General features: G+C 54.8%; 1 protein-coding gene across 4 annotated transcripts in view; it reads right to left on the bottom strand.

The window, feature by feature from the left end:
• Positions 1 to 21,975, bottom strand: part of ALPL (alkaline phosphatase, liver/bone/kidney) — a 68,820-nt gene that overhangs the window by 2,037 nt on the left and 44,808 nt on the right. For 2 of the 4 annotated variants that reach the window (XM_025354239.1, XM_025354253.1), the window contains 8 exons: positions 15,937 to 16,056; positions 15,462 to 15,577; positions 13,346 to 13,520; positions 12,416 to 12,591; positions 8,066 to 8,209; positions 5,981 to 6,050; positions 2,472 to 2,606; positions 325 to 516 (listed from right to left, as the gene is read on the bottom strand). In XM_025354239.1, coding sequence (XP_025210024.1) covers positions 325 to 516; positions 2,472 to 2,606; positions 5,981 to 6,050; positions 8,066 to 8,209; positions 12,416 to 12,591; positions 13,346 to 13,520; positions 15,462 to 15,577; positions 15,937 to 16,056 — 1,128 coding nt within the window. The remainder of the gene's footprint in view (positions 1 to 324; positions 517 to 2,471; positions 2,607 to 5,980; positions 6,051 to 8,065; positions 8,210 to 12,415; positions 12,592 to 13,345; positions 13,521 to 15,461; positions 15,578 to 15,936; positions 16,057 to 21,975) is intronic. The other 2 variants (XM_025354245.1, XM_025354262.1) reach the window with 2 other exon arrangements.

The following is a 21,975-nucleotide window of genomic DNA, read 5'->3' as shown; positions in this document are numbered from 1 at the left end:
CCTCCCATTCATCTGTCCATCCATCATCCATCCATCCTCCAGCCAGCCAGCCATCCTCTCCCCCATTCATCTATCCGCGTTCTCGCCCAGCCATATTCAATGTGGCCATCCATCCACCCACCTGCCTGTCCACCCGACCACCACTCAACTCACTCCCCCGCCTCACCCTGTATTTTCTCACCATCCCAGTCACTCTCCCTCCCCACCCAGTTGTCATCGAGTCCCTACCGTGCTCTGGGCTTGCTGGCTCTCCCACCCACTCCTGCTCCCAAGTGGGTAGACAGAAGACCCCAGGAGTGTCCACCCCAAAGAAGGCCCACATACCAAAGATAGAGTTGCCACGGGGGGTGTATCCACCAAAGGTGAAGACATGGGAATGGTCCGCGGTGACCACGGTCAGAGTGTCTTCCAAGGAGGTCATGCTGCCGGCCTGCCCGATGGCCCGGTCCATCTCTACCGCCTCGTGCAGGGCCTGCTTGGCTTTGCCTTCATGGTGCCCGTGGTCGATCCTGCCTCCTTGGGACACCAAGGCAAAGGCCTCGGGTAAGAGAGGAGGGGAGGAAGATCTGCTCCCCGGCCCCACGACACTGCTGCTGGATTAACCTTTGTTAGCTAGGAAAGGACAGGAACCTTCACTGGACACCACTCTGTGCTAGCACCACCGCCTAGGCATTTCACGCAGTCATTCAACCTGAGGGAGCCCAGAGAGGGACAGCCCTGGGGCCAAAGGCACATGCATGGGGGCTCCAAAGCCCAGATATGTAATCAGATCCACCAGGCCAGGAAGCTATGCTCCTCCCACCGCCCCTCCCAGCACTGTCTCTAGCTGCTTGAAGGAGGCACTGAAGCCTTTGGGAGGTAGTGAAGGGGGCATGCTGGAATCCCTACAACAAGCCAGGCATGACACACCCATGTTTCTTTCCCCCTGAACAGCAGTGCTGGGAGAGAGGAATATGATCAGTCCTATTTACAGATGGAGCAACTGAGGCCTAGCGTGGGGAGGCCCACGGTGGGATTTGCCGGGATGTGAATTCAGGTGTGACTCATCCTAACCCCGTTTTTCCTCTCTACCTCAAATCATCCCCTCTAAAAAGAAAGCATGGAGCTCCCAGAGGTGGCGAAAGTCCCCAGTGCCTGGGCAGTGCCTGTGGCAGGTTCCACAAAGCCCTGCCGAAACCTGAACCCCCGCTGCCTCCGCCCCCACCTCCCACCCCCGGGTGAGTGCAGGGGCCTGGCTGGAGGCTTGGCCCAGCAGCCGAGGGCTCTGTGACCTTAAAGGAACACCTCCCTCTAACAGGAGGGCGCTGCCTGGTGGACGCTCCCAGCTTGGAGGGTCCTGGGCGCCAGGCAGCCCTCTGTTCCCACCAGCCTGAGCCTCATGGCGGGCTGGCCGGCTGGCAGGGTGGGTCCTCCCTTTGTTGTGGCTCTGGGAGCAGCTGGCCTGGCCGGCCCATTCTGGCCTTGCTCACAAAGGGAACTGCTCCCGGGGGAGCCCGTGCTCGCCACCGCTGGTTTCTGGCTGGCTCCTCGGCGTCAGAGGCCTGTTCGGGGCCAGGCCGAGACCGCTGTGCTTGAGTGGGAACCCCGGGGTTTGGCAAGAAAGCAGCCAAGCTGGGCTGGCAGACACTCGCCTCTGGAAGGCGGAGGGGCTGAGCGTGTGTGTATGCGTGGGGAGCATATGTGCAAACATACTCGTGTGTGCATGTGCGTGTGTGTATACATACCGATGTCAGCAGGGCAACATGAGGAACCGCGGTGGGCAAGGGCTGTTAGCACTGGAAGGTTTCTGGAATCTTTTTTTTTTTTTTTTTTTCTTTTTTTTTTGGTTTCTGGAATCTTTATCACTTCCTCACACTTCCTATTGTTCCCGCCTTAACTATTGTGTAGCCATAAGACTAATAATAGAAACACAGGGTTTATTCTTTACTGGGTCCCGTTCCAAGTACTTTATGTCTCTGAACACAGTGGAGGTGAATCACTCTCCAGGAGACAGATGCTATTTTTGGCTTCACTTAACAGAAGCGCACAGGTAGAGGTCACACCGCCAGCAGATGGCAGCGCCAGGCCAAGAATTCAGGTCTGTCCGTAAGGCCCCTGGACGGCGCTTGAGGAGCCTGGGAATGTCAGCGCACAGCGTGGGAAAGCTGGAGCCTGCGGATTTGCCTTTCCGGGCAGTGAGGTTGAGGGGCTGCTTGCCCCTCCAGGGCCAGGTCTCCAAGAAAGACTACCAAAGGGGAGAAATCTGCCTCCTCTCCCAGGAAGCCTTCCTGGACTGGTGAACCTGACTTGCATCTCTATGCCCAAAGGAGAGCAGCGAGCCACCCGTCTCCTTCCGCAACCCATTTTCCTAAAGGGACCTCTCCCTTCACCCCCAAACCCAGTCAGTTCCCTTTAAGAGCTGGACTTCTCCATCCCCTGACACCAGGGCCATGTTTCCAGCAGCCCCCTCTCAGCAGACCCAGGGCTCCTACCTTCCACCAGCAAGAAGAAGCCTTTGGGGTTCTTCCGCAGGATCTGGATGGCCACCACCACCATCTCGGAGAGTGACGGGTCCGTCACGTTGTTCCTGTTCAGCTCGTACTCCATGTCCCCCGGCTCAAAGAGACCTGAGGAGGACACCAGGAGGATGCGGATGCTGAGAGGCTGTGACCCTGCTAGGAGGACCCCAAGGAACTTGGGGTGTCTCAGGGGACGCAGGCTCCCCACAACCAACTTGGGGGTAGAGTATGGTGGCTGGGAGGATCCTTATCTGGGTGATTTTTGTGGGCCCAGAATTGGGCCCCCACTTCCTTTTTTTTTTTTCTTTTTTTTTTTTTTGGAGACAGAGTCTCACTCTGTTGTCCAGGCTGGAGTGCAGTGGTGCGATCTCGGCTCAGGCTCACTGCAACTTCTGCCTCCTGGGTTCCAGTGATTCCCCTGCCTCAGCCTCCCGAGTAGCTGGGATTACAGACATGCATCACCACACCGGCTAATTTTTTTTTGTATTTTAAGTAGAGACAGGGTTTTACCATGTTGGCCAGGCTGGTCTCAAACCTGACCTCAGGTCATCCACCCTCCTCGGCCTCCCAAAGTGTTGGGATTATAGGAGTGAGCCTCCGTGCCCAGCCCCAATTCCTTTCATCTTCACTCCCACCACTATGGCGTGGCAGGATCGCCATGCGCTTTTATAGAGGAGGAGCACTAAGGCCCAGAGGTGTTCCATAACTTGCTATTGTCAGCTGCAAAGTGGCAGATCTGGGGTTCAAATCCATCAGTCAGTCTGCCTCCAGCCTGCAGGGCTCAGCACACAGGACTGTGGCCCCAAGGCAGTGGGCCACAGCCTGGACTCGATGGGGCTGCTAGGGTGTGTGTGCATTTACATGTTGGGTTTGAAGGGCATGGTGGCCTGTGCAGCAAAACAGCAGAAGGTTTGGAATCATTGTCCCCCCCCCTGCTCACTGGGCCCCGTTTTCTCACTTGTGACATAAGGAGAATGATCTGTTTCTTGCCCATGGCACAAAATTCCATGTGTCCTATGCTGGTGCTTCTGATTCTGGTGTCCTTCCAGAACATCCTGTCCTCTGTGAACGGGTACACAGCCAAACAATAGCTCCAGTGCATACAGCGTTTACTTTGTGCCACATGCTGTGAGCGCTTTGGAGCAGGCAAAAGCTAGCCTCCAAGATGGTGCCCAATAACCCCTGCCCCCTGGAATTCACGCGCTTGTGTGGTCTCCTCCCACACTAGCCTTTGTATGCAACTGAAACGACATTTCAGTGAAATGAAATGACATTTGTGTGATCTCCAAGGTTGGGGCATAAAATGCTGTAGCTTCTGTGTATACACTCTTGGATCTCTGTGGGAAGCCAGCCACCACGTGACGAGGACACTCAAGCTGCTCTACAGAGAGCAATGTGCCAAGGAACTGAGGCCTCCTGCTAACAGCCAAGACCAACTCGCCAGCCATGGGAGTGAACCGTCCGAGAAGGGCCAGCCCCAGTCAAGCCTTCAGATGACTACAACCTCATGGGAGACCCAGCTAAGCTGTCCCCAGATTCCTGACCCAAAGAAATTGAGTGAGGCAATAAATGTCTACTCTTGTTTTAAACTGTTAAGTTTTGTTTTGTGACAGGATCTCACTCTGTTGCCCAAACTGAAGTGCAGTAGCATGATCATAGCTCACTGCAGGCTCGAACTCTTGGGCTCAAGCAAGCCTCCCACCTCAGCTTCCTGAACCACCACACCTGGTTTCTTCTTTTCTCTCTCTTTCTTTCCTTCTCTCTCTCTTTCTCTCTTTCTTTCCTTTCTCTCTTTTTCTTTTTCCTTCCTTCCTTCCTCTTTCTTTCTTTCCTCTTTCTCTCTCTCTCTCTCTTTCTTTCTTTCTTTTAGATAGGGTCTTGCTCTGTCACCCAGGCTGGGGTGCAGTAGTGCAGTGGCATAATCACAACTCACTGCAGCCTCAACCTCCTGGGCTCAGGTGGATCCCCCTTCCTCAGCCTCCTGAGTAGCTGGGACTAAAGGTGTGCACCACCACACCTGGCCAGTTTTAAAAAAAATTTTTGTAGAGTTGAGGTCTCGCTATGTTGCCCAGGCTGGTCTCAAACTCCTGGGCTCAAGTGATCAACCTGCCTTGGCCTCCCAAAGTGCTAGGATTACAGGTGTGAGCCATTGCACCTGGCCTAAGTTTTTGTTTGTTTTTTGTTTTGAGACGGAGTCTCGCTCTGTCGCCCAGGCTGGAGCACAGTGGTGCGATCTCGGCTCACTGCAAGCTCTGCATCCCAGGTTCACACCATTCTCTTGCCTTAGCCTCCTGAGTAGCTGGGACTACAGGCACCTGCCACCACGCCAGGCTAATTTTTTATAATTTTAGGAGAGACGGGGTTTCACTGTGTTAGCTAGGATGGTCTCGATCTCCTGACCTCGTGATCTGTCCGCCTCGGCCTCCCAAAGTGCTGGGATTACAGGCGTGAGCCACCGTGCCCGGCCTGCACCTGGCCTAAGTTTTGAGATAATTTGTTACACAGAAACAGATAACTTATACAACACAAGTTCATGTCATGCTCATGACAACCCAGGGGTTGTCTCCAGCCCCGTCACTATCTCCATTTTATGGGAGAGTCACTATCCCTACTTTATAGAAGAGGAAACTGAGGCAGAGAGAGGAGAAATCACTTGCCCAAGGTCACACAGCTTAGAGGTGGTAGAGCTGGATTTGAACCCGGCACTCTGGCTCTAAGATCCATGAGCAAAACCAGCATGATGCACGGGTGCATGCACAGCCCGTGTGGTACTGGGTATGTGCCGTGTGAGCCAGGCAAGCAAGAGGCTGTGTGTATGTGTATGGAGGACCCACCAGGTGCACAGCTCTGAGCTCATAACCTCTAATGACACCCAGGACGTGGAGCTGTGTTCCTTGGGAAATGTCTGCAGGAGATTTTGCAACCACTTGCTTGGCACTACAGGCAGCTGGAAAAGAAGACCCAGATAGCTGCGTGGTGGTGCTCAGGGCCTCATCCCACCAGACCTGAAGCTGCCCCGTGCCCTCACCACCTGCTCCCCACTGCCTGGGGAAGAGGGCAATCATCAGGATGGGCAGAGATAACTTGGCTGGCTTCTGCCCTGTCCATGCACACAGTAGAGCTGACTCCAGGTCCCAGGCTCCGTAGCCCAGGAGCCGTTAAGTCCCAGTTCCCAGCCAGGGATCCAACTTGCCTGGGCCGTACCCCTGTCGGCTGTGCCACATGCTGTGTGCCACTCCCCTCTTTGAGCTTCAGTTTCTTTTTGTGCGCAATGGGGCTAATCCCCCTGCACAGCCAGCAGATTTCAGGCCTAATTCCAGGAATCAGAACCTCCTTCCTTGCTTCTCCCAGGTCCTGGAGCCCAAGGGTAGAGGCCCCTAAGTGAGTGTCAGGCTGGGGCCTTGTCCCCAGGTACTGGCCACACACAGCCTTGGCCACCAGGCTCCAAGCCATGCATCCTCCACTCCACTCCCTCCACTTACCCAATAGGTAGTCCACATTGTGGGGGTCAAGGGTCAGGAGTTCCGTGCGGTTCCAGATGAAGTGGGAGTGCTAGGAGGAAGGGCTGTGTCAGCACATGCCGGGAGCTAGGGAGAGTCGGAAGGACTGACCCCAGCAGCTATCGGAGTCTGAGGCCTTTACTTATTTCCTTCCTTCACGTAAAAATCCCTCCCTGAGGACCCACCATCCCTGACCTCAAGAAATGATGAATCAATAGCACATTATAATGTATAATGCAAGGGGATGAGAATTCTGATAGAGCCCAGGGAGGCCGTGAGCCCAGACACAGGACCAGGGAGGGCTTCCTGGTGAAGGTGATGTTCTAATGGGGCCCTGGAGGACAAGTGGGAATTTAACAGCCTGGGGTCAGGAAGGCTATCCCAGGAGGGAGGGATCACGGGGCAAAGAAGAGCCAGGCACAGGTCTCTAGAGGCCTTGAGGGCTGACAGGCCTGGGCTGTGTTTTCCGGAGGCTGTGGAGTGCCAGGGAGGAAGCAAAGCCCTAGTTCTGCTTTGGGGGCCCCATCTAGGACGGGAGATAAAGGTGGGGCTGTTTCCCCAGGAATAAAGTCCATGGAAAGAAGCCAGCCAGGCCAGGCCTGGAGAGGGCACCATGTTGGCCTGGACCAAGGGTCCCAGCACTGCCAAGGATCTGCTGTGTGCCCTTAGGAGACCCCCTGCCTTCTCTTGGCAATGACCATGGGATCAGTGGCTTTTCAAGCCTCAGGGGCTGTTGTGGGGAGCAGGGCGGAGAGGCTCAGAAAGTGGGGCTTTGCCACCCCCAGCCCCTGCTTCCTGGAGGTGACTCTCCTGTGCTCTCTGTCTCCAAGGTTGTTCCCGTTACTCCCTCTTTACAGATAAGGGCAGTGAGGCACACAGACCATGTAGCCACCGAATGGTAAAGGTGAAACTGACTCTGAAACCCACTCTTAAGGCATGATTTTCTAGGGATGTGGGGCCTACATGGGACCTGACTGATACCCAATGTGGCCAGGCTTGGGGCCATGGTGTAGACGCTCTCTCCCCATCTTAGAGGCTTAGACCAAGCTCCAGGGTAAGCTGGGCAAGGAGGTTGAAACTCTGGCCCCATGTGCCACGTAGAGAAACTGAGGCTGGTGTCTCTCTGGCTTGAGCTGGGAGGGGGCTCTGGCCCAGCCTGAGCTGACTCAGAAGGGATGGAAAGGGTTCAAAGTCACTCAGTCCCACACCCCCACTGACCCCACAGGGCCCTTCCCTAGTCCCTACCCCCACCTTGTTCTTGGCTCAGCCTCATTCCACGAAGCCTCCCCAGGGGCCAGTCCTGGAACTCGCAGAAACCCAACCCCAGAGTGACATCAAAGTGGCTGCCAGGCTACTCCCCACTGTCTTCAGCCCTGACCACAGTCATTTCCAGACCCCAGCTGCCCCAGGCCCGCAGGCCAGCAGCTCAGATTTAAAGGGCCAGAGGCCGCTCCAAGGAGCCGGCGCTTGGGGTCCTTCTGGAGGTGCCTCCAGCCTCCCTTCCCCGATCCATTCCGTCCCCCAGCCAAGGGGGACTCACTGTGGAGGGCTTCCCTGCTCCCTCTGTGGCTTGCACACTGGGGCCAACCATGTCCTCCCCTGATCCATACAGTGCTGCCTCTTCCCTCCGCCCTCCTACTTGCCCAGGGCTTCTTGGCCCCTCCTTGTGGTCTGTCCCCCCAGGGTGCCTACAGAGCCAGGCATCCCCCATGCAGGCACACAGCGTTCCACGTTTCCTTGGCCATCTGGCTCAGCCTCTGTCTCACGCATGCCCCACCAGGGGCCTACATACAACAGGTGCTCAGGGTGACTGAATGTCGACGCAGGTTATTCCCTGGCCCAGCCTCCTCCTCACCGTCCACCTCTCTCTCGTGTCCCCTCCAAGGGAAGGAAATGATCAGTCACCGACTATCTACCGCTTGTATATCTCTTAGTCCATTTGAGCCCCTGGAGGGAAGAATTCTGATGCCCTTTCTATAGAGGACAACAGAGCTTCAGAGTGGGGGTCACACAGCCTCTCACCATCAAAGGCCACCTCGGCAGCCACATGGCCCCAACACAGGCTACCTTGTGTCTCGGTTTGAAGCTCTTCCAGATGTTAACGAGGTCCAGGCCGTCCAGCCTCGTGCCCCTGGCTTTCTCGTCAATCTCATACTCCACATCAGTTTTATTCTTGGGGTACATGTATTTCCGGCCACCCCCCATGATCACCTAAAAGAGACAGGAGCCATCACTTCTGCAGGGTTCCAAGATGCCCAGAAGCCCCAGTGACCTCGGCTTGGAACCTGGACTCCTGGAGTCCCTGGGGACAGTGTAGACACTTTCCCAGCCTGGTGAGCCAGGCCTCAGTCCTCTCTGGGCCTTACTTGTCCACTGTGGGGAGATGAAACCATGAGTCTCTCGGGACTGTGGTTTGGCGCTTCTAGGGATATTGGAGGAGCTGATAACTTACCTTACTTGGCTTCCTGCAATCCACATAACTCCCACTTGAATAAGAATCAGACCATCAGATTTGGTGTGAAGTTGAGTCAGAATGTATCTTAAATGTGTGTCAGGCACTAAACACTTAAGATACATTCTGACTCAACTTCATACCGAGGCTGCAACAAACCCTGGTCACCTGTTTTCCAACTAAAAAAATGGGCACAGAAATGGGTTTCTTCCCCTGAAGGCCACACAGCCAGGAAGTGGCAGATTCAGGATTCAAACCCAGGGCTTTTCCAGCTATGGCACTAGGGCCCTGCTGTATTCATGTAGCAGAGGGCAGGGACTCCCGGAGCCTCCTCTCCCACGGTGAGAGGCTGAATGCGTGCAGGGAGAGGCTCCAGCCAGGGAGGTCTTTGGGGCAGCCCACAGCTGGGAGCCAGCCCACCGCAGCCTGGGCAAACAGCGGGGCCGGGCCTCATGGCTGTGTAGTCACCACCAGGCTAATTTTACCCACCGGCTGGTGTGTGCGGGCAGACGAACGCGGGACTGTTTGTTTTCCTTGGGAGTCCATGTTTGAAGTCCTGACTATTTTTAAAATAGGGCCAAGAGCATAACAGCAGCCGCCTGCGGTGACCACCACACTAGTGTTCTCTTGTCACCGCGGGCGCCAGCCCGGGCCACTGCCCCTGGCTGACACCTTGGGAGTGCAGAGCCTGGCTGACACTGGGCCCAGATCCACCGTTCCAGGCCTGCACCTCATAGGTCCCCTGCTCTATCCTCCACTCTGTCTCCCACCTTAGAACCTAGGTTTTGCAGAATGCATAGAGGGCCAGGAGTACAGAATGGCAGGAGAGGTGGGAAAGGTGCCCCAGGACCAGCCTGGATCCAGGCCATGGTTATGGCCATGAGCTTTGAAGTCAGATTTAGGTTTGAACCCTGACTCTATCACCTACTGATCAAGGGCCTGCCACCTAAACTCTCTGAGCCTAGTTTTCCTATCCATAAAATGCGACTGGCTGGGCGTGGTGGCTCATGCCTGTAATCTCAGCACTTTGGGAGGCTGAGGCAGGAGGATCACTTGAAAGCAGGAGTTTGAGACCAGTCTGGACAACATGGCAAGACCCTGTCTATACAAATAAAATTTGTTTCAAAAATTAGCCGGGCATGGTGGTACAGACTGGTGCTCCCAGCTATTCAAGGGACTGAGCCAGGAGGAGCACTTGAGCCCAGAAGGCTGAGACTGAAGTGAGCCGCGATCACGCCACTGCACTCCAGTCTGGGCAACAGAGTGAGACCCTGTCTCAAAAATAAAATAAAATAGGCCGGGCGCGATGGCTCACGCCTGTAATCCCAGCACTTTGGCAGGCCAAAACGGGTGGATCACCTGAGGTCCAGAGTTTGAGACCAGCCTGGTCAACATGGCGAAATCCCGTCTCTACTAAAAATACAAAAAAATAAAAACTGGCCGGGCGTGGTGATGTGCGCCTATAATCCCAACTACTCAGGAGGCTGAGGCAGGAGAATCGCTTGAACCCGGCAGGTGGAGGTTGCAGTGAGCCAAGATCGCACCACTGTACTCCAGACTTAGAAACAGAGTGAGACTCCATCTCAAAAGAAAAATAATGATAAATAAAATACAACTAACGTCTATCCACAGAACCATCATAGGAGGAAAGGCAGTCACCCGGGGAAGTCCCCAGCACCCAGTGGGTGGCTGCCACTGGAAGGCATTTCTACTGCCAGTGGGGAGACAGGTGGTTCAGAGAGGCAGAGTCCTTGCTCTCCGCTGCAGCCAGGAGCTCAGGGAGCAGGGCGGGCTGGGAGGGGAAGGAGAAGGGGACCCCAGGTCACGGGTCCCTTGCCCCACCCCCCCAACTGTTGCCACAGAACCTGACCTCTTGGCGTCTTCAGAGTGGAAACGAAGCCCCCAATCTTCCTGCAGGGAGCCTCATCGTTTCCAGCCCGGCAGCGACTTCACACGGGCTCATTAAACTTCCAAATAACAGACTTGCTGTTTGGCTTTGGGGTTTGGGTTTGTGTCTTTCTTTCTTTCTTTCTTTCTTTTTAAGCAACAGTATTTATTTTCAGGGTGGACACCAGGATTTTTGTTTCATGTACAGTCTGGGGACTGGGAGGCTTTTGGGGGGGTGTTGGTGATGGAGACGCAGGTGGGGCTGGGAGAGAAAGGAAGAGGAGGAAAGAAAGGGGGTCCTCACACAGGTCCTCCCTCCTCATTCACTCCCTGGCTTGTGCCCCCTGACGTGGCCCCTGTGACCCCCCTCCTCATCTCCTGCCCCCTCACCTGGAACATCTTCCCTCCCCTCCAATTTCCTTCAAGTTCCTGTCCCCTGCTCAGGCTGTCCCTGACAAACCCCTCTGAGGAGCAGTCCCCATGTAATTATACCCTGTGCCTGTATAACAAATGTTCTCACATCCATGACCTCATCACGGCCTCCCACGGCCCTGGGAGCAGGCAAGTGTGGCTCTCTGTTCCTGCTCCACAGGTGGGGAAACCGAGGCACAGGGAGGGGAAGGGACTCACCCCAGGCCATGTGTCGGGTGAAGGCAAGCCAGGATGAGTGGCTTGGCCTCAGATGTCTGCTCACTGAAAGGGGCCAACAGCACTGTGTGTCCTGAAAGGGGGTACTTCATCCACCATGCTGGGAAAAGGGCAGACATGGGTCTCTACTGTAGAGGGGCCAAGTGGCCCCCAGAAATTTGTGGGGGCAGTGTATGGAGGGCTGAAGGCAGGTGAGTTTGTCTGGTGGTGGAGAGAAAGGAGGTGAGGCATAGCTGGGTGGGGGGGCTTTCTCTGCCCCTCACTGAATCCTCATTCCAGGCTCAAGGGGCAGAAGTCCCCAGATTGCCTCAGCAGTCCCCCACAGTAGGCAATAAAAGCCTGAAAAGGAACGAGCCGGGCGTTCTCACTGAAGAACAGAGAGTAGGCCGGGCGCGGTGGCTCACGCCTGTAATCCCAGCACTTCGGGAGGCCGAGGTGGGCGGATCACAAGGTCAAGAGATCGACACCATCCTACCTAACACGGTGAAACCCCATCTCTACTGAAAATACAAAAAATTAGCCGGGCGTGGTGGTGCGCGCCTGTAGTCCCAGCTACTCAAGAGGCTGAGGCAGGAGAATGGCGTGAACCCGGGAGGCGGAGCTTGCAGCGAGCCGAGATCGCGCCACTGCACTCCAGCCTGGGCGACAGAGGGAGACTCTGTCTCAAAAAAAAAAAAGAAAAGAACAGAGAGCAAGCGTCACATGGATGACTTCTGCCTCATGAGTCAGCTCAGTTTGTTGAAGTGTGTTTCAGGGCAAGGCCGTGTGGCTCCTGCATAAGTGCCACCACCTTCTGGGCACTCGCTAGGCCTCAGGTCTTGTGCTGAGCTCCACAGGGATTATCTTAATCAGTTCTTGGCATAAGCTTATGAGGCAGGCACAGTTCACAAAGGAGTTGTGAAAGGGAAGCCTCAGAGAGGTTAAGTAACTGACCCAAGGTCACACAGCTAGCAAAACGCAGGGCGAGGTCTGGAACTCGAATTTTAAACAAAAGAGCTGGCACTAACCAACCACTGTACACACCAGCTCTTCGCTGGGCATGCTGGTGGTTGAGTGTACAGAAATGTGCCCATCTGTGCCCATGTGAATGCACAGGGCAGGCAGACGCCACTTGGCCACCACCACCTCCCTGTGTAGTGGGGGCCAGAGGTGGGCACAGCACCAGGTTCCAATTTATGGAATCATCCCTGGGTGCCTGGTTCTTGGGGTGTGGTGGCGGTCACATGAGGGTTCACCCCGCAGCCCCACCGCAGAGAAATCCCACAGTGCCTGCCTGCCCAACCGCAAATCCCCTAATGGGCTGGGAGCCTCCCAGGTGTGTGGGGAGCCAGGCCAGGCTGCTTTCTCCGGGCCAGCCTGGGCCTGAGGCCTCCTGCCCACCAGAGGCCCCGCCTTGCCCTGTCCTTGCCCGGCTGCCCCCGAGCACTCACGTCAATGTCCCTGATGTTATGCACGAGCTGGTAGGCGATGTCCTTGCAGCCCTGGCTCAAGGCCTCAGGAGGCATCTCGTTGTCCGAGTACCAGTCCCGGTCAGCTGAGTGGGCATAGGCGGCGCTGGGGGTGGCATGGTTCACTCTCGTGGTGGTTACAATGCCCACAGATTTCCCTGGGGTGCAGGAGGGGCAGGTTCGGCTTTATCCACAGATCAGGGTGTCCCAGCTGCCTCCTCCCTCCCTCTCCCCCTCCCCGCTAAAGACAGGCCCCCCTTCAGTTCGGAGGATTGCCTGGTCTCAGTCTCCCCACCCACAGCAGTAGGTGTCTGGCAGTGGCTGCTAAGTAGCTGAGCGGCTGGAACACTGCCTCTGGGACCCTCTCCCCTCACCCCGAAGACCCTTGAGATGTGAGCACCCGGGCTGGAGTCCTCCCCTTCATCAAGGCGCCCACAGGACCCCTGAGGGATCTCAAGTGGACTGTGGCTCTGTCACCTGCGTGTTGGCCTTGTCACCTGTGTTTTGGCCTTGGCCCCTGACTAACGCTCCTGGGGGCACGGGCTGGGCCTCCCAATTCTGAGGAGGGAAGGGGCGTGGCTATGGACTGCACCCCACAGGCTAGCCCTGGGCTGACTTCTCCCTCCTCACACCAAACCTACGAGGGTTTTATGTTCCCACCCGTTTTATAGTCAAATGAAGAATCAACTCAGGGAAATGAACTGGGAGGAGAACCCAGCACTGAGTGAAGCCTGAACCCCCAGCCTCCCCTGTCATGGAAGGAACCCCATGGATATTACAGACTCCCTGACATCATAGCTGGGAGCCCCGCAGAGAAGCCTTCTCTAGCCCCTTCCCGTGACAGAGTCGGAAAGACTGAGGCCCGGACAGGCCATGAAGCTCACCCTGCTCCCCGCTGCTCCCTGCACTCACCAGCGTCCTTGGCCCAGCGCAGGATGGAGGTGACCTCGTTCCCCTGGGTGGTGTTGCACCGGGAACGCTCGGTGGCTGCGCTTACCCCCACGGTGCCCTCGTTGGCCTTCACCCCACACAGGTAGGCAGTGGCGGTGCCGGCGCTGTCAGGGACCTGGGCATTGGTGTTGTACGTCTGCAGGTGGGAGAGGAGGGTCAGGAGATGGCCAGGACTTCGCCCCTACAGCCACCCACCCCGCCTCCACTCACACCATGGGGACTGGGGCGTGAAGAACCAGAGAGGACCCCATAGCCTTGATCAGGCCCACTGAAGCCCCCAAGAGCCACAGGACTACCTATCTGCCTGCTTCCTGCCGTCATTCCCTGCACCCTGGCAGCACTGGGGCGGGACCCCAGCTCTCCAAAGTACGGAGAAGTGTCCGGCAGAGGAGTGGGGCTCAGGTGGGGTCAGCAGTGGCCTCTCTCTGGGCCTGGGGCTGCAGGAGCCAGTGAGGGGTTGGGGAGCAGGGGAGTCCTGGAGAAGGGAGAGGGAGGGGCCTTCTTGAAGGAGTGGGGCTCCTAGGGATAGGATAGTGAAAGTGAGGGGAGGGGGACTGGGGAAGGGAAGGGTGGGGCTAAGACCAGCTCTGATTTCTCTGCCACCTGCCCTATGGCCACCCTCACAGGGTTGCCCTACATCCAGATGTTTAGCAGAGACCCCGAAACTATTTGCCTGTCTCCCTTCCCCACCAGCCTGAGAGCGCCTTGAAGGCACAGAAGGCACCACAGTCCCCGCTACTCCCCCAGAAGTGAGCCTGGGGCCTGACCCAGGGTGTGGAGGTTATTACATAATGCCACTATCACCACCACCAATAACAATAGCTACCCGGCAGTGCACACTGCCTTGAACAACCTAGGTCAGTACAGGCATACCTCATTTTAGTGTACTCCACAGACACTGTGTTTGCTACAAATTGAAGATCTGTGGCAACTCCGTGTCAAGCAAGTCCATCAACATTATTTTTTCCAACAACATGGCTCACTTCATTAGTGTTTTTTAGCAATAGCATATTTTTAAATTAAGGTATATATGTTTTTTTAGACATAATGCTGTCCTACACTTAAAAGACTACTGTAGGGTGCAAACATAACTTTTATATGCACTGGGAAACCAGAAAATGTGTGACTTGCTTCATTACAATATTTGCTTTATTACAGTGGTCTGGAACCAAACCCAAAGTGTAGCTGAGGTATGCCTACAGCTTAATTAACTTCACGAACCACCTCAGAAAAGAATGAATGACCTAGAACTTCATGCAAAAGCGTATACAGGCCAGGCACGGTGGCTCATGCCTGTAATCCTAGCACTTTGGGAGGCCCACGTGGGCGGATCACCTGGGGTCAGGAGTTCGAGACCAGCCTTGCCAACAGGTTGAAACCCCGTCTCGACTAAAAATACAAAAATCAGCTGGGCATGGTGGTGCGTGCCTGTAATCCCAGCTACTCGGGAGGCTGAGGCAGAAGAATCACTTGAACTCAGGAGGCGGAGGTTGCAGTGAGCTGAGGTCATGCTACTGTACTCCAGCCTGGAAGACAGAGTAAGACTGTCTCAAAAAAAAAAAAAAAAAAGTAAAAAGCATATACAGGCCAGGTATGGTGGCTCACGCCTATAATCCCAAGACTGGGAGGCCAAGGCTGGAGGATCGCTTGAGCCCAAGAATTAGAGATCCCCATCTCTACAAAAAAATTAAAACATTATCCAGATGTGGTGGTGCACACCTGTAGTCCCAGCTACTCAGGAGGCTGACGTGGGAGGATGGCTGGAGCCCAGGAGTTGAAGACTGCAGTGAACTATGACTGCACCACTGCACTGCAGCCCGGGCAACAGAGCAAGACCCTCTCTCTAAACACACACACACACACACACACACACGCAGGCACAGTGATGCTATGGTGTCAGAAGTCAGGAGGGTGGCTGCTGCAGGTGGGGAGTGAGCTTGGGCATGGAGGGGGGTCAGGGGACCTCTGGCTGCTGTCATGTTGGGATGCTCGACCTGGATACTGGTTATACAGACCGGACCTGGGCTTGGGGATGCTGGTTATACAGACCTGAACTGGGCTTGGGGATGGGGCTCACCTTGGAGAGGGCCACGAAGGGGAACTTGTCCATCTCCAGCCTGGTCTCCTCCCCAGGGTTGTGGTGGAGCTGACCCTTGAGGATGCGGGTGGCCGTCACTGTGGAGACGCCCATCCCTGCGGTGGGGAGTGGGGGCCTCAGTCTCTCGTGCTCCTGCCTCTCCAATCAGCCTACTTGGGTACCCAGAAGTTCTCTAGTTTGGTACCAAGGCAGGCTCGGGCAGTTGGCACCGGGCATGGCTCTGTAAATGTCAGGGAGTAGCCCCTCTCTCCCTTACCTCCCAGATCCTCAGGGGGCTAGCTGGCAGAGCAGGCCTCTTGAATCCACAGCCTGGCCCCTCATCCTTTTAAACACCCTTCCTCCCGAGCCCCTAGCCCCTTCAACGCAGCCCCCTTCAACTCAGCCTGGCTCCCTGGGCTCCTAGCTAGGTGTCCTGTCTCCCCACCCCCTGCCCCCACAGGCCCCCGGGCCTCACCATCTCCCAGGAACATGATGACATTCTTAGCCACGTTGGTGTTGAGCTTCTGAAGCTCCAGGGCATATTTCAGTGTCTCTTGCGCTTGGTCTCGCCAGTACTTGGGGTCTTTCTCTTTCTCTAAACAGAGAGAGAGACAGTTACTTGGCAGGGTGAGGACAGCCTCCCATCTCCAGACATACAGATCCCCCCACTTCTGATTGCTCAGGCTGGAATGCCTGAACTTGGAGGAGGGTGCAATAGTTGTGCCCCCAGACAACACACCTGTGGTTTATAAATATGTGCCATCCAGATCCTCCAGAAAAGCCCGTGGACCCTGGGGTCTTCCGCTCACATCTCAGAATGAAGAAACCAAGGCTCAGAGACAACGAGCGACTTGCCCAAGGCCATGCAGCACAGACAGACACTGGCAGGGCTGGGCTTGGCTCCAAAGCCCATGCTCATTCCTTCTACCCAGTAGGGAGATGAGCTGCTAAGGCAGCAAATGAATTGTGCTAGCACAATTAAGAGAGTAATGTTTAACCTATTCAATAAACTCCTTCCAGCAGCAGGGGTCCCCTGATGTAGCCAGCCATCAATTATAAACTCTGCTTAGCTTATTCATTAAAGTAGGCTCAGCAGGAGCCTGACTTGGTGGCAGAGTTAATAGCAGTGCTGGAAAGCGAAGCTTGCCTTTTGCTTAATGTGTCAAATTCAAAGGAGCCAGGTGATCTCACTCTTGTTAGTTCTAGATTAGTTATCAAGGATGACATTCTGCATCTCTCATCACCTGCCTCCATCCCTCTTGGCTGATAATGACTTCTGGATGGGGCTTTATGGTTTTGAGATAAAATGAGAACTAAGAACACTTCTTTCTCTCTCCCTCTTTCTCACGTGTGTGTGCCCAGCAACGAATCCACAGCTTTAGTGCCAGACAGACCTCAACTAAAACCCCAGCTGCCGGGCGTGGTGACTCACGCCTGTAATCCCAGCACTTTGGAAGGCCAAGGCAGGCGGATCGCCTGAGCTCAGGAGTTCAAGACCAGCTTGGGCAACATGGTGAAACCCCATCTCTACCGAAATACGAAAAATTAGCCAGATGTGGCGGTGTGCACCTGTAGTCCCAGCTACTCAGGAGGCTGAGGCAGGAGAATTGCTTGAACCCGGGAGGCGGAGGTTGCAGTGAGCCGAGATCACGCCACTGCACTCCAGCCTGGGCAAGAGAGAGAGACTCTGTCTCAAAAACAAACAAAAAAAACCCCAGTTGCTCCAAGTACTAGCTATGTCACCTCCCTGAGCCTCAGTCTCTTCCCCTGTCAAATGACATTGCTGGCACCATCCCCTCAGGGTCACTCTAAGGACTGGGCTGAATAAGGCAAGTGACACACCTGACCCATAGGAGAGGCTCAAAAATTGCCTCCTACCCCCATTATCCCATCTCCAGGGCTGGACCAGGATCCTGGCTATGAGAGCTAGAGTCCCTCCCAGAGTCTGCGGGGCCCCTCTCTGTCCCGGGGCCCTATCAGATCTGGTCGGAAGCCTAGAGAGGAGGCTCCCTAGCGGCTTCCTCTTTTGAGGCCTCCCACTGCACAGAATGGGAAGCGAGATCAGGAGGAGTGGGAGGGTCTTGTCCAAGGCCATGTAGCATGTCTGTGGGCTGGGGACACAATTCTCATCTTTTGGCCCAGCTCCAACATGTGCCTGGCTCTTGGGGTGGGGTGGGTGAAGAACAGCCCTCCTTCCGCACACACGCACCGGCTCCGGGCGAGATGCCAGGGGCCCCCAACACGGCTTCTCTTATTCCTCCCAACTGCCTTGGTGGGTGGGCACCAGTGTCTCCTCCACATTAGGAAATGGAGAGCCTGAGATCAGGGCCCCAGTGGGAGAACTGGAAACTCACGCGTTGCCGTGGCTCTGCCCCAGCCTATGACAGCACAGGCGAGAAGCGGGCACGATGCTGCAATGCACCTCTAGCCTTGGATCCAAGCACACCCCAACACCCCTCCCCAAGAGGCCTCCCCTTACGTCGCCACCACTCCAATCCCTCAGCCCACTGCCTTCACCCTGACAGCCCCAGGTCCACCCTCTCTCTTCTGGAAGTGTCTGCTGAGGGCATCAATTTCAGACATCCCCAAGCAGTCCCCACTGGGAATCGGGAGCACCTTGGCCCTTCTGCCCGACAGGGTGCCTTTGGACAAGAGTTTCCGCCCCAGGAAATGGGAGACCCGTAGCTATCCACGAGTAGTTCTAGGATGACATGAGATAAAGTCTGGGCAAGGCTGGGGCCAAGGGCTTTGCTCGGAGGTCCCCCAGGCCCAGGATGGTTCCAACCTCCCTCCTGCCTTCCTCAAAACACCCCACGGTGCTGTTGGTCATAGAGCCTCTTTGGCCAGTTGGCTGCCATTGGGTGGTGAAGACCTTCCACCCACCCTGACCGCCGACAACCTGTCCCTGCCTTAACAGCTTGGAGTCCCGGGGCCGGGCTGACATCAGCCTGCCCCACACCTGTTGCTCTTGTTCAGCCCAGGCTCTGCCACCAGGTCCCCTGCTCGGTCGAGGGCTTGTTCTCTCTAGATTGGAGTCCCATGAGGGCAGAGTCCTTGTCTTTTTCACCAGAGCCACCCAGGGCCTATCCCTGAGAAGGGTTTGGAGTCTGGTTTAAGCAACGATGGCTCTGGACAACTGGATTCCAAGAGGCCATTGTTTCTGGAGACTACTAAATGATATGCGCAAATGCTCATGATAGAATGCCGGGGAAAGGGCACTGATCGGTACATACTGTATGATTCCATTTCTATGAAGCTCAAAATGGGCAAAGTGAGTCTCTGGTGACCAGTGTAAGCCTGGGCATCTCCTCTGGCTTTGGGAGGGGGTTGGCACAGGGAAGCTCACAGATGCCCCATGACCAGAAATGTTCTGTCTTGATCTGCGTGGTGGTGACACAGGTATAAATATATGTCAGAAATTTTTCATGCTATGTATTTAAGATCAGTGCCTTTTTCTGTAAGTTATACCTAACTGAAGAAAAAAAAGAAGGCTGGAGTAGTGGCTCATGCCTGTAATCCCAGCACTTTTGGAGGCCATGGTGGGAGGATTGCTTGAGGCCAGGAGTTTGAGGCTATAGTAAGCCATGATTGTGCCATTGCATTCCAGCCTGGCGACAGCAGATACAAAAAGTTGAATTGCTGAACGTTTAAAGATTTTTCTTTCTTTCTTTTTTTTTTTTTTTTGAGATAGAGTCTCGCTCTGTCGCCCAGGCTGGAGTGCAGTGGCATGATCTCAGCTCACTGCAAGCTCCGCCTCCCGGGTTCACACCATTCTCCTGCCTCAGCCTCCCAAGTAGCTGGGACTACAGGCGCCCGCCACCATGCCCCGCTAATTTTTTGTATTTTTTTTTTTTAATAGAGACAGGGTTTCACAGTGTTAGCCAGGATGGTCTCGATCTCCTGACCTCGTGATCCGCCCACCTTGGCCTCCCAAAGTGCTGGGATTACAGGCGTGAGCCACCGCACCCAGCCGTGAAGAGTTTTCATGTTGTCACTTTTTCACCTTTTCCCTTTTCATCCATTAGTTCATCTTTCACCCAGGTGGGCTGTAAGTGCTGAGAAGGCAGGGACCCCGTGCCAGAGTGACCTTGGTCCCCCAGGGATGCAGCTGGCATCACGGGGTCTCAGAGGCAATGGCCTGAGAGCCCATCGGCTCAGGCTCGGTGCCCCATTGCACCCCATCTCCTCATCTGCTGAAATATAGCCGTCCTAAGAGAAGAGACCAACACTCACTGAGCATCCACTCCTTGCCAGACACTGTGACTATCCCATGTGATTCCTGTGATGGCACTAAGCGGGAGGAACTCTCATCCCCACTGGAGAGATGGAAACACTGGGGTGCAGGGAAGGCAAGTGGGGACTTCTAGCCACATAATGGACTGAGCCGAGGAAGGCTCTCCTGCAGCTCCAGATACAGAAATGCTGGGGAAAAAAATAGCACATAGCTTGAAAAAGGAAGAAAAGGGGAAAGGAAAATCCTCAGGAGGCAGCACTGATAAAGGAATCTAAAACCAGAGGGGCCCACAGGAGCTGATACTGAGAGGAATGCCTGGGACAGCAGGCCAGGTACAGATTCAGGTTGAAGCTGGTTTCTTTTCTTTTTTGACACGGAGTCTTGCTCTGTTGCCCAGGCTGAAGTGCAGTGGTGCAATCTCGGCTCACTGCAACCTCTGCCTCCTGGGTTCAAGTGATTCTCCTGCCTCAGCCTCCCAAGCAGCTGGGATTACAGGAGTGTGCCACTACACCCGGCTAATTTTTGTATTTTTAGTAGAGATGGGGTTTTGCCATGTTGGATAGGCTGGTCTCAAACTCCTGACTTCAAGTGATCCACCTACCTCAGCCTCCCAAAGTGCTGGGATTACAGGCGTGAGCCACCATGCCCAGCCAGAAGCTGGTTTCTTTTTAAGAGACAGAGTCTCACTCTGTCACCCAGGCTGGAGTAATTTGATTATAGCTCACCATAATCTTGAAATCCTGGGCTCAAGTGATCCTCCCACCTCAGCCTCCCAAGTAGCTAGGACTACAAGCATGCAGCACTGTGCCCGGCTGTTTGTTTGTTTGTTTGTTTTTAGAGATGGAGGTCTCACTATGTTGCCCAGGCTGTCCTCAAACTCCCGGACTCAAGCGATCCTCCCACCTCAGCCTCCCAAAGCCCCGGGATTACAGGCGTGAGCCACCACACCAGGCCTGCCGAAGCCGTTTAAAGGTACACATTTTGCCTTGGAGCTATGGAAGGGACAGAGAAAGACAGTCATTCATAAGAAATGTGAATTCAAGTCCAAATCTGAGCCAGGTCTAAGTGGGGATCTGAATTTATAGTGTAAGAATTGCAAACCAAGAAATTAACATAAAAACTGGCCTAGAATTAGTTGAACCCCTCATGTCCTGAAAACACCATGCCACGCTGTGGAAACACTTCCGCGTGAGTCTCCAACAGAAAAACAAAAAACTCCTGTTGAAGATGAGTTCACTAGTGAGAACTACAAATGACAAGAAAATGTGCGATCCCATGAGGGAGAATGAGCAGACAAAACCGACAGGAGACACAGCGGACCAAGACTCGGAAGAGTCCATAGGATTCATTATATTTCAAATTATCAAAGATAAAAGAAAGAACAGAAACCCCAATCAAAGAATAGTATAATATAAAAGGGAAAAGGCTGGGCACAGTGGCTCACGTCTGTAATCCCAGCACTTTGGGAGGCCAAGGCGGGCAGATCACTTGAGGTCAGGAGTTCGAGATCAGCCTGGCCAACATGATGAAACCCCATCTCTAATAAAAATACAAAAATTATCCAGGTGTTGTGGTGCACGTCTGTAATCCCAGCTACTCGGGAGGCTGAGGCAGGAGGATCACTTGAACCTGGGGGGCGAAGGCTGCAGTGAGCTGAGATCACGTCACTGCACTCCGTCCTGGGTGACAGAGTGTGAGACTCTGTCTCTGTCGCAGAAAGAAAGCATCAGGCCTCTGAGCCCCAGCTAAGCCATCATATCCCCTGTGACCTGCACATATACATCCAGATGGCCTGAAGTAACTGAAGAATCACAAAAGAAGTGAAATTTAAATGGCCTGTTCCTGCCTTAACTGATGACATTCCACCACAAATGAAGTGAAAATGGCGGGTCCTCGCCTTAACTGATGACATTACCTTGTGAAATTCCTTCTCCTGGCTCTTCCTGGCTCAAAAAGCTCCCCCACTGAGCACCCTGTGACCCCCCACTCTTGCCCGCCAGAGAACAACCCCCATGACTGTAATTTTCCTTTACCTACCCAAATTCTATAAAACGGCCCCACCCCTATCTCCCTTTGCTGACTCTCTTTTCGGACTCAGCCCGCCTGCACCCAGGTGAAATAAACAGCCTTGTTGCTCACACAAAGCCTGTTTGGTGGTCTCTTCACAGGGATGCAAGAGAGAGAAAGAGAGGGAGGGAGGGAGAGAGGGAGGGAGGGAGGGAGGGAGGGAGGGAGGAAGGAAGGAAGGAAGGAAGGAAGGAAGGAAGGAAGGAAGGAAGG

This window comes from Theropithecus gelada, chromosome 1 (assembly GCF_003255815.1).
Source record: "Theropithecus gelada isolate Dixy chromosome 1, Tgel_1.0, whole genome shotgun sequence".
NCBI classification, from domain to species: Eukaryota; Metazoa; Chordata; class Mammalia; order Primates; family Cercopithecidae; genus Theropithecus; species Theropithecus gelada.
Note: the sequence above shows the minus strand (reverse complement) of the source record. Positions and strands in the feature narration are given on the sequence as shown.